This window comes from Brassica napus, chromosome C2 (genome assembly GCF_020379485.1).
Source record: "Brassica napus cultivar Da-Ae chromosome C2, Da-Ae, whole genome shotgun sequence".
In the NCBI taxonomy this organism is placed as follows: Eukaryota; Viridiplantae; Streptophyta; class Magnoliopsida; order Brassicales; family Brassicaceae; genus Brassica; species Brassica napus.
In genome coordinates this window covers 42,251,183-42,261,869 of record NC_063445.1, presented here as the reverse complement: position 1 = coordinate 42,261,869, position 10,687 = coordinate 42,251,183, and the positions used below count along the sequence as shown (strand labels likewise).

Here is a 10,687-nt window from a genome sequence, read left to right as displayed (position 1 = left end):
ACGTCTTGTTGTTTCCCACCGAGCTCCTCGGTGGCGTGAACTTCCCTCATCAGCTTTATTGTGTTGACGGTACGTCGATGATCGCTTGCTCCCACGATCAGGGACCCGTTCCCATTTAGCTTCCTGCCCCTCATGGACCTTGCCTTTTCCTTTCCCTGGCGGTCTTCTCCACTCCTTGTCCTTCTCACTCTGACCATTATCCCCATTGATCACCACTCCTTTGTAACTTCTAGCCCGTTCCTCGTGTTTCCCAGCTCCTAGATCTTTGCTCTCCGATGGCTTCACCGGGTTCGGGTTAAGAGGACAGACCTCCATTGCGTGGCATAAGCTCGCACACAATGAGCAGTGTCCAAATAGGCTCTCATACTTGAGCGTTACAAGCACCTCTTCCCCTTCGTAATATTCCATGCCCTTGAAATCCACCGTTGAGTCGAAACATAACTCGTTCCTACTATCTATCTGTGGAAAGGAGAGGGGTGGAAAGGAAAAGAGTATCTTCGGATAATGGTGGGAGTGGTTGTTTATTTTCAATGTTGTTATATGGTTATTAGTATGATGGGAGTAGTATTATGTGTGTGCCTATGGAGAATAAGTTGTTTCACGCACGTGGAAGTGACACAGGATCATCAGATCCATAAACTGGCCTCCTTAAACCAGTCGTGTTTCTGGCTAATAATGTGGAATTGGATTAACGGATCGTGGTGGTTAAATTTGCCTATTGTGAGAATGTATTGTCACTATGATATGGGCCTGATTTTACGTAGGTCTGCGATTGGGCATTGGTTTATGTGTCACAATGGATATGGCTATGGACTACCTTGCTACGCTGATGGACAAGGTATATTATCTCTACTTGACACTCATACCGGAGGGGAGAAGGGGAAGCATTACCGTTGAGAGATATATAATTTTTGGAATGGGAATGAGTTGGCATATTACGGAGCTGGGACTCTTCAATCCTACTTTTATTTAGCTCTATGGAGTATTTACCAATTAAATATATGAGAATATTAAGTTGGAATTGTCGAGGAGCTGGTAGTAAATGGGCTATTAGCTATCTCAGGGAGATTTGGCACAAACATAAACCGGATTTCTTATTTTTGTCTGAAACAAAGCAAGACCTGGAGTTTATGCAGGACTTTCAAGCACATTTTGGCTATGATAACCTGGTTACGGTGGATCCCATTGGCAGAAGTGGGGGCTTAGCCCTGTACTATAATAATGAATTTGAGGTCACAATCTCCTACACAAGTAATAGGATGATAGATGTGGAAGCAGTGGCTCTTGGAAGAAGAGTTTACATCACTTTTGTTTACGGGGATCCAGTACAGGAATTAAGGGAACATATATGGGAAAGGTTAACTCGGTTTGGGCTTGCGCGCTCTGAACCTTGGTTTGTGATAGGTGATCTCAATGAGATCACTGGTAATCATGAAAAGGATGGAGGGGCGATGAGGAACCCTGATTCTTTCGTTCCTTTTAATACTATGATTCGGAATAGTGGACTATTAGAATTCCTAGCACGTGGGAATAAATTGTCTTGGCAAGGACGGAGGGGTAAGGGAGTGGGTGCAGTGATGGTTCGCTGTCGATTGGATCAGGCCCTGGCAAATGAGGAATGGCACACTCTATTCCCATGTTCATACACGGAATACCTCCGTATGGTGGCATCGGATCATCGACCGGTAGTGGCTTATCTGGAAGACAAAGTAGTGAGGAGAAAAGGACAGTTTAAATTTGACAAACGTTGGATCGGACAGGATGGCTTATTAGAGGCTATCACCTCCGGCTGGAAGGAACAAAATTGTTCCCAACCAGAACCTTTTGTCACAAAGATTAGCAACTGTAGACATGAAATCGCAAAATGGAGAAAGGACAATCCCCCTTTCGGAAAGGATAAAATAAATGAGCTACAAAAAGCTCTGGAGGAGGTTCAGATGGATAATAACAGGTCACAGGAGGATATCCTGGAGGTCTCTAGGAAGTTACAAGAGGCATACATGGATGAGGAGGACTATTGGTTTCAAAAAAGTAGGAATATGTGGTATTCATCTGGGGACCGCAATACAGAATTTTATCATGCATTGACAATGCAACGTCGGGTGAGAAATAGAATTGTTGGACTACATGATGCTGATGGTAACTGGATAATGGATGATGAGGGAGTGGAGAAGGTAGCAGTGAATTACTTTGATGAGCTGTTCACTACTACCTCTCCAACGGCTTTTGACAATTTTTTATCAGAAGTACAACCATCTATCTCTACGCAGACCAATGGGTGGTTATTAAAACTAGCTACTGAAGAAGAGATACGTCAAGCTCTGTTTATGATGCACCCAGGCAAAACCCCAGGCCCTGATGGAATGACTGCATTATTCTTTCAACATTCATGGCACATCATTAAGACAGATTTGGTGGAGTTGGTAAATAATTTTCTGCTTACCGGGGAACTGGATACACGGTTAAACATTACTAATATATGTATGATTCCAAAAACAGAAAGGCCGACAAGGATGACGGAATTAAGGCCCATAAACCTATGTAATGTTGGGTATAAAATTATTTCTAAGGTATTATGCCAACGGCTGAAGATATGTTTACCATCGCTTATATCAGAAACTCAATCAGCCTTTGTGGCAGGACGCCTAATCTCGGATAATATCCTTATAGCACAGAAAATATTTCATGGTTTGAGGGCCAACAAGGCATGTCAAGGTAAATTTATGGCCATCAAGACAGATATGAGTAAGGCGTATGACAGGCTTGAATGGGATTTTATCCAGGCAATCTTGCTGAAGATGGGATTTGATACTCATTGGGTCAAACTTATGATGGCCTGTATATCATCGGTTCAATATAGAGTATTACTCAATGGTCAACCAAGGGGTCTTATTATCCACAAAAGGGCTTAAGACAGAGAGATCCGTTATCCCCCTATTTATTTATATTATGCACAGAGGCGCTCATTGCGAATATTAAAAAAGTGGAACGAGAGAAACAGTTGACTGGGATGAAGGTGGCTCGTGTTTGTCCTTCGATATCTCACCTCCTCTTTGCAGATGACAGTCTATTCTTCTGCAAAGCACAAGAGGCAGAGTATCAAACTATTCTCAGGATCCTCCAGGATTATGCTGCAGTATCTGGACAATTGATTAATTTCCAAAAATCGTCCATTCAGTTTGGACATAAGATTGAGGATTCAAGACGACAGATGATGCGGGATATCTTAGGAATACAGAATGTTGGTGGTATGGGTACTTACTTGGGTCTCCCAGAAAATGTGGGTGGATCAAAGATCCAAATTTTCGGATTCGTACAGGATAGAGTAAGCTCTCGGGTTAATGGATGGACTTTCGGTATTTTACTAAGGAGGGAAAGGAGGTAGTAATTAAATCGGTAGTCACTGCGATGCCGAATCATGTGATGTCGTGTTACCGCTTGCCCAAAGAAAACACGAAGAAAATTACCAGTGTTGTGGCTAGATTTTGGTGGAGCCCTGGGGGAAGCACAAGAAGTATGCACTGAAATCCTGGGATAAAGTTTGTGCGCCTAAGGAACAGGGTGGTCTGGGTTTTAAGGACATAACGGATTTTAATACAGCAATGCTGGGTAAACAGTTATGGCGACTCATTGAAAAGCCGAACACATTATTTGCCCGTGTGTTTAAGGGTCGGTACTACAGGAATGCATCACCCCTGGATCCGATTCTTTCCTACTCCCCATCCTATGGGTGGAGGAGTATTATTTCCGCTATATCTCTGGTAAGCAAAGGACTAATCAAAAGGGTGGGATCATGGTCAACCATATCCGTATGGAATGACCCATGGCTCCCAACCACTCGCCCGAGACCAGCAAATCAAAATCAATCTTCTTTTTACCTGGACCTTACAGTTGACTCGCTCATAGATCCAGTCTCACCCTCATGGAATTTACATGCTCTTCACACCTTGGTGGATCCGGAAGACGTGAAAATCATTACAAGTATACCACTGAGTAGGTCTCAGATGGCAGATAGAGATGGATGGCACTTTTCGAAAAATGGACGGTATACGGTTAAATCAGGTTATCAGGTGGAGCGGGTATACCCAGATCAGCAATCTCAGGCAGAGACCTACAGACCCACGGTAGACTCACTCAAGTCCTTCTGCTGGAAAACTCGATGCCCATCGAAAATACGACATTTTCTGTGGCAAATATTATCTGGATGTCTATCGGTTAGGAAAAATTTGCATACAAGAGGGATGCAAGGAGATATTTGTTGCGCTCGATGTGGTGCTCCAGAGGAATCTATAAACCATGTCTATTTTGAATGTCCACCGGCAATTCAGACATGGGCGCTCTCTAAGATTCCATCTAATCCTGCAATCTTTCCAACGGAATCACTCTACGCAAATATGGATCATCTATTTTGGCGAGTTATCCCAAAGATGGATGATCATCACTTTGCGTGGATACTTTGGTACATATGGAAAGTAAGGAATAGTATGGTATTTAGTAATATGGATATTGATCCTCGAGATACTCTCGGGAAGGCCGAGACAGAATCTTTTATGTGGGCTGATGCACAGGTGACTCCTGAGTCACATGACGCACACCAGAGAGATATGGCTCCCATAACGGTGAGACCGGGCAGATGGTGCTTCTCTGATGGCTCATGGAAGGCAAATGATAACTTCTCGGGACAAGGATGGTATAGCACCTTACCAGGATTTGATGGTTTGATGGGTGCAAGAAACACCAGAGCTAGTCTATCACCTCTCCATGCAGAGTTTGAATCACTAATCTTGGCAATGGAATGTATGCGGAATTTGCGGCTGTTTCGGGTCACATTTGCAACAGATTTTTCTCAATTGGTGAAGATGGTTTCGGAACCAGAAGAATGGCCAGCGTTTGCAAACTACTTGACAGATATAAAGACCCTTAGTACTGGATTTCAGAGCTCGGAGATCATCTATGTACCAAGAACGCATAACACACAGGCGGACAAACTAGCACGGAGTGCAAGAATTCAACCTTCGTTCGTCGTTCACATGGATGCAGAGCTACCCTCTTGGTTAACATAGTCTATATGAGTCTGTTTTCTTTTGTTGATATCAAAAAAAAAATAATAATAATAATAATAATAATAATAATAATCATCATCATCATCATCATCATCATCATCATCATCATCATCATCATCATCATCATCATCATCATCATCATCATCATCATCATCATCATCATTTTTTTGAAATTTACACTCCATATTTTTTTATATAGAAGCGTTAATAAAAATTTAATCAAATCTCTAGACTAATTTATACACATTAAACAATATTAAGAATACGTTATTGGTTCATAAGGAAAAGTATTATTCCAACTATTAAACGTAAACCCAAAAAATCGATGGACTAATATCTAAATCATAAGTAAGAAAAATGTACATTAACCACCACTGATCAATGATCAGAAATTTTTGGCTGTTCCTAATCTGAGATACAGACAGGATAGTGTCAGACCGATAGCTACGATCTTTCCACTTAACAGACCAGTAAGAACAATCACGATCACAACAATCCCATTCATGCTATCTCCTTTTGATTCTATCAATGGTGGACGCGACTTTTCTTCGTCTCTCGCAGACTCGATTATATCTGATTTATTCTTTGAAACCAAGCTTGAGACATCACTCAAAGTCTCTTCTTCTTTGATCACAGTCGTTTTCTTCTTTTTCTTACTGTAACTCCTTAACTTCTTCATGATCTTCGATTTGAGTTTCGAACTTTTACTTGACGACTTCTCATCCTTTAACAAGAGCTCACGAACCCTTAAATCTTTCGAACTCGAGTTTTCTGTTACAGCTATAGGCTCTGTTTCATCCTTGGAATCATTAAAAGTTTCAACCTTTTCGCGTAAAATCTCGTTTTCGACGTGTGCTGAGCTGGGTGGCTTTTGTCTCGGTACGTCGGTGTTGCAGTGCTTGAAACGTGTGACAACACGCGCTGCCACGAGCTCTGCTAAGAGAAGCGCGAAGGCAGTGAGAGTGATTCCAGTGGTGAGCTTCTTCTTGGTGTTCAATGTGAGCACGACTACTATAAGTACCCTAAACGCCATCAACATAAACGCAACGTTTCCACCGCTGCAAACGCAACCGCTTTTGTAACTTGGGGTATCCCAGGCCCATGGAGAGGCCCAGACTAATCTCCAAGGGGAGGTGCAGTCCACGGATAGACCCTCTCTCCGGGTATTCAAATGGGCCCTAAAGCATATGCCCATATCCGTGTTAGTTGACCAGTATAATTGTGACTTAGTTTCGCGCAGCAGGTGGATCGAACCTGAAACGTGTTGGCGTCTCAGTCCCGTCTCCTTACCACTCGACCACAAGTCACAAAAGACCACAATCACCCGGTCAACCGCTTTTGTGACTTGTGGGTTTATTCTTCTCTGCTGTTAATCCTCGGTCGACGAGATTAACGTTTTCGATCTTACTCCGAACGGGTTTCCTGGCGACGGGCTTTTGTAGACTCACGTCTGAATTAATTGGCGAAGACGCGTTTGGAGCGGTCTGAGTCTGGCGTTGGATGCGTTTAGTTTTAGAGGATGATATTTTTAGGCGATCGCGGTTTTTGAAGAAGAGGTCGATCAGAGAAGCTGGAAAGCCGGTTTCAACAACCAAAGACCCGCCAGTTTAGGAGATTGTTGAAATTCCGACATGAATCTCGAGAGCCGACCAGATTTCGGTTTCTTCCATAGTCGAGACATAGTTATGTACGGCAAGAGATTTTTAAGTTCTTCTTGAGTCTTCCTTCGAAGGCTTGTTGGACTTTGGGATTTGGAAGAAGAGACTTGTGAAATGTTGTTGACAGGTCGAATTTATTTTATACATGGAGGTGAAGAGTGAAGGAGAAGGTTACTGCGTAGAAAGTGAAGGTGAGAGATTGCTATTTGAGTGAATTTAAAACACGAGATAAATGATGAGAAATTGGCGGAAAAAAACGGAAAAGAGAAAAATATAATAAGTATCAAAAAAATTTTAAACCGAGTTATTATTATGTCATGCTTCCTACTGGGCCCGGGCATTTTAACCTCGACCCGAAGACCCAAACCGGAACCGACCCAAAAATATCCGACTCGGAACTTGACCGAAAATTTACAAATACCTTTTGGGTCTAAATTTTTTTTACCCGAAAGAACCGGAACCCAAAAGGAACCGACCCGAATAGACCCGGACCCGAAAATAACCGACCCGAATAGATCCGACCCGATAAGAACCGATTTGTACCCGACTTAAAAACATGTATATCTAAAACTATGATGTTTTTGTGTTCTATTATATATATATATTATTTTATGATTTAGTTGAAATATCTTTTGTTAACAACATTTGTTATTATTTTTTAACATTTTTAAAGTAATATAAAGCTTCACTACAAGAAAACACAGTTTTAGCAAGGAAATTTAACGAGGAAAACTATTCCTCGTGAAATTACGATGACTTAACGATGAAATTGAGAGGAAATAAAGTTTCCTCGTAATGGCCTTGTAAAATACCGAGTAACTCTTTTCCTCGTAGAATCGTCGTAAGTTGACGTGGTTTTTCCGAGAAAAATGTGTTTCGTCGCAAATTCGTCGTAATTTTAGCATGATTTTTACGAGGAAATAACTTACGAGGAAAGAACGAGAAATCCACCAACTTAACACGTTTTTTTTGACCTACCTAATTTTTCGTCGTAAATTCCTAGCAAAATTCAACTACCAGATTCGAAAATTTTCTATATATATGGAGGTTTGAACATAATTTTAAGCACACCAACAAGAAAAAAAACGTGAAAAAAATGTCGGGCTTGGGAAATATTTTCGAGTTGCGGAGGTGGATGTATATGCATAGAGATGCTAACGGGAGAGTGACGAAAGAATATCTTGCTGGGTTGGAGCGTTTTATGCATCAAGCAGATTCTACACCGCTCGCCCAAGAAAGCGGTAAAATATTCTGTCCTTGTAGGAAATGTAACAATTCAAAGTTGGCAAATCGTGAAAATGTTTGGAAGCATTTAGTAAATAGAGGTTTCACGCCAAATTATTATATCTGGTTTCAACATGGAGAAGGTTATAGTTATGATCAGAATGAAGCTAGTAGTAGTAATAGCAACTTTCAAGAAGAACCGGTTGATCATCAATTGCATAATGCACATAGTTACCATCAGGAGGATCAGCCGATGGTAGATTATGATAGGGTTCATGATATGGTAACTGATGCATTCGTAGCTCATGATGATGAAGATGAAGAACCTAACATAGATTCAAAAAAGTTTTATGAAATGTTAGATGCGGCAAATCAACCACTTTACAGTGGTTGTAGAGAAGGTCTCTCTAAATTGTCATTGGCTGCTAGAATGATGAATATTAAAACTGATCACAATCTACCTGAAAGTTGCATGAACGAATGGGCAGATTTATTTAAAGAGTATTTGCCGGAAGACAATGAGTCTGCTGATTCTTATTATGAGATTCAGAAACTGGTTTATAGTCTTGGGTTGCCTTCGGAGATGATAGATGTTTGCATCGACAACTGCATGATCTACTGGGGAGATGATGAGAAGTTGGAAGAATGTCGATTCTGCAAGAAACCACGATTCAAGCCGCAAGGAAGGGGACGTAATAGGGTACCGTACCAAAGGATGTGGTACCTACCAATTACAGATAGATTGAAAAGATTGTACCAATCGGAGCAGACTGCTGGAAAGATGAGGTGGCATGCCGAGCATACTCAGACGGATGGTGAGATGACTCATCCATCAGATGCAAGAGCCTGGAAACATTTTAACAAAGTACATCCGAATTTCGCTAGCAATAGCCGGAATGTGTACCTCGGATTATGCACAGATGGATTTAGTCCATTTGGAATGTCAGGGAGACAATATTCATTGTGGCCTGTCTTTCTTACGCCATACAACCTGCCACCGGAGATGTGCATGCAACAGGAGTTTTTATTCTTGACCATATTAATACCCGGTCCGAAGCATCCAAAAAGGTCACTTGATGTTTTCCTACAACCACTGATAAAAGAGTTGAAGGATTTGTGGTCAACAGGGGTGAGGACGTATGACTGCTCAACGAAGAAGAATTTTACGATGCGAGCTATGCTTTTGTGGACCATAAGTGACTTTCCTGCCTATGGGATGTTGTCTGGATGGACTACACATGGGAGATTAGCTTGTCCATATTGTAATGGAACGACAGATGCATTTCAACTGAAGAATGGTAGAAAGACAAGTTGGTTCGATTGTCACCGTCGATTTCTTCCAGTTGGCCATCCGTACCGAAGAAACAAGAATTTGTTTAGGCACAAAAAGGTTGTGAGAGACACTCCTCCTCCATATCTAACTGGAGAACAAATTGAAGCGCAAATCGACTACTACGGAGCTAACGAAACAGTTCGCTGGGGTGGTAATTGGCATGTCCCTCGTAATATGCCTGATTCTTACGGTGTTCATCACAACTGGCACAAGAAGAGTATATTTTGGGAGTTACCATATTGGAAGGATCTTCTTCTGCGCCACAACCTTGATGTGATGCATATAGAGAAGAATTTCTTTGAGAACATCATGAATACAATATTGAATGTCCCAGGGAAGACAAAAGACAACATAAAATCGAGGTTGGACTTGCCGGATATTTGCTCAAGAAGTGAGTTACATATAAAAAGCAATGGCCAAGTTCCCGTTCCAATTTTTAGATTGTCTTCAGAAAAAAAGTCGGTTTTGTTCAATTGGGTGGCATCAGAAGTGAAGTTCCCTGATGGGTATGTTTCAAATCTTTCAAGATGTGTTGAAAAGGGTCAAAAGTTCTCCGGGATGAAGAGTCATGATTGTCATGTCTTTATGCAACGACTTCTGCCATTTGCATTTGCGGAGCTACTTGCAACAAACGTACATGAAGCACTTGCAGGTAGTTTACAATAGGACAATAATATTAAATTGGTTTAGTTTACAATAATAGTATTTGACTAACAATGTGTTTAATTGTTTTTGGAATAGGCATTGGAGCATTTTTCAGGGATTTGAGCACACGCACTCTTAAAGAAGAAGTCGTAGAACAGCTTCAGGAGAACATTCCTATCTTATTGTGCAACTTGGAGAAGATATTTCCTCCAGGCTTTTTTGACGTGATGGAGCATCTAGCTATCCACCTCCCATATGAGGCATTGCTTCGTGGACCGGTACATTACGGATGGATGTATCAGTACGAGCGAGCCATGAAATATTTGAAGGGAAAAGCAAAGAACCTCGCCAAAGTTGAAGGTTCTATAATTGCTGGAAGTTTGACAGAAGAAGTTTCTCACTTCACATCGTACTACTTTGCGTCAAAAGTACGTACCCGAAGAAGAGCTCCAAGAAGATATGATGATGGTGGCGTTGCGCCCACATATGCAGTTGTTGGTGTTCCAGAAATCTTTAGCCAGATTGGACGACTTGGTGGGAAATCAAAACAGGTTTGGTGGTCGAGTGAAGAAGACGCTCATAGTGCACACACCTATATTCTACTCAATTGCGAGGATCCATTGATGCGTTATTTTGAAAGGTAACTTAAATTGAGTATACATTATATAATTGAGAGAGATTAATTCATGTAAAATGTGAATTTACAGCATGTTTGTTTCACAAGTCAAAGAAACATTTCCTGGTATATCCACAAGTGACGTAGA

General features: G+C 41.4%; 1 protein-coding gene and 1 pseudogene across 1 annotated transcript; one reads left to right on the top strand and one right to left on the bottom strand.

The window, feature by feature from the left end:
* The first annotated feature begins 796 nt into the window (after positions 1–796).
* On the top strand, positions 797–3,385 carry LOC106399030. The gene is made up of 4 exons (XM_048749088.1): positions 797–838; positions 1,137–2,423; positions 2,571–2,715; positions 2,958–3,385. Exons 1-4 carry the CDS (start codon positions 797–799, stop codon positions 3,383–3,385), a joined length of 1,902 nt encoding a protein of 633 aa, XP_048605045.1.
* A 1,948-nt stretch (positions 3,386–5,333) lies between these two features.
* On the bottom strand, positions 5,334–7,209 carry LOC106386148 (annotated as a pseudogene).
* Between the last annotated feature and the right edge of the window lie 3,478 nt (positions 7,210–10,687).

Bases quoted from the DNA above. Each gene is read 5' to 3' on its own strand.
- LOC106399030 (XM_048749088.1), top strand. From the start codon at position 797: ATGGATATGGCTATGGACTACCTTGCTACGCTGATGGACAAG. The intron at 839-1,136 runs GTATATTATCTC...GAGTTTATGCAG, and splicing joins TTGCTACGCTGATGGACAAG to GACTTTCAAGCACATTTTGG. The intron at 2,716-2,957 runs GTAAATTTATGG...TATTATGCACAG, and splicing joins GGCCAACAAGGCATGTCAAG to AGGCGCTCATTGCGAATATT.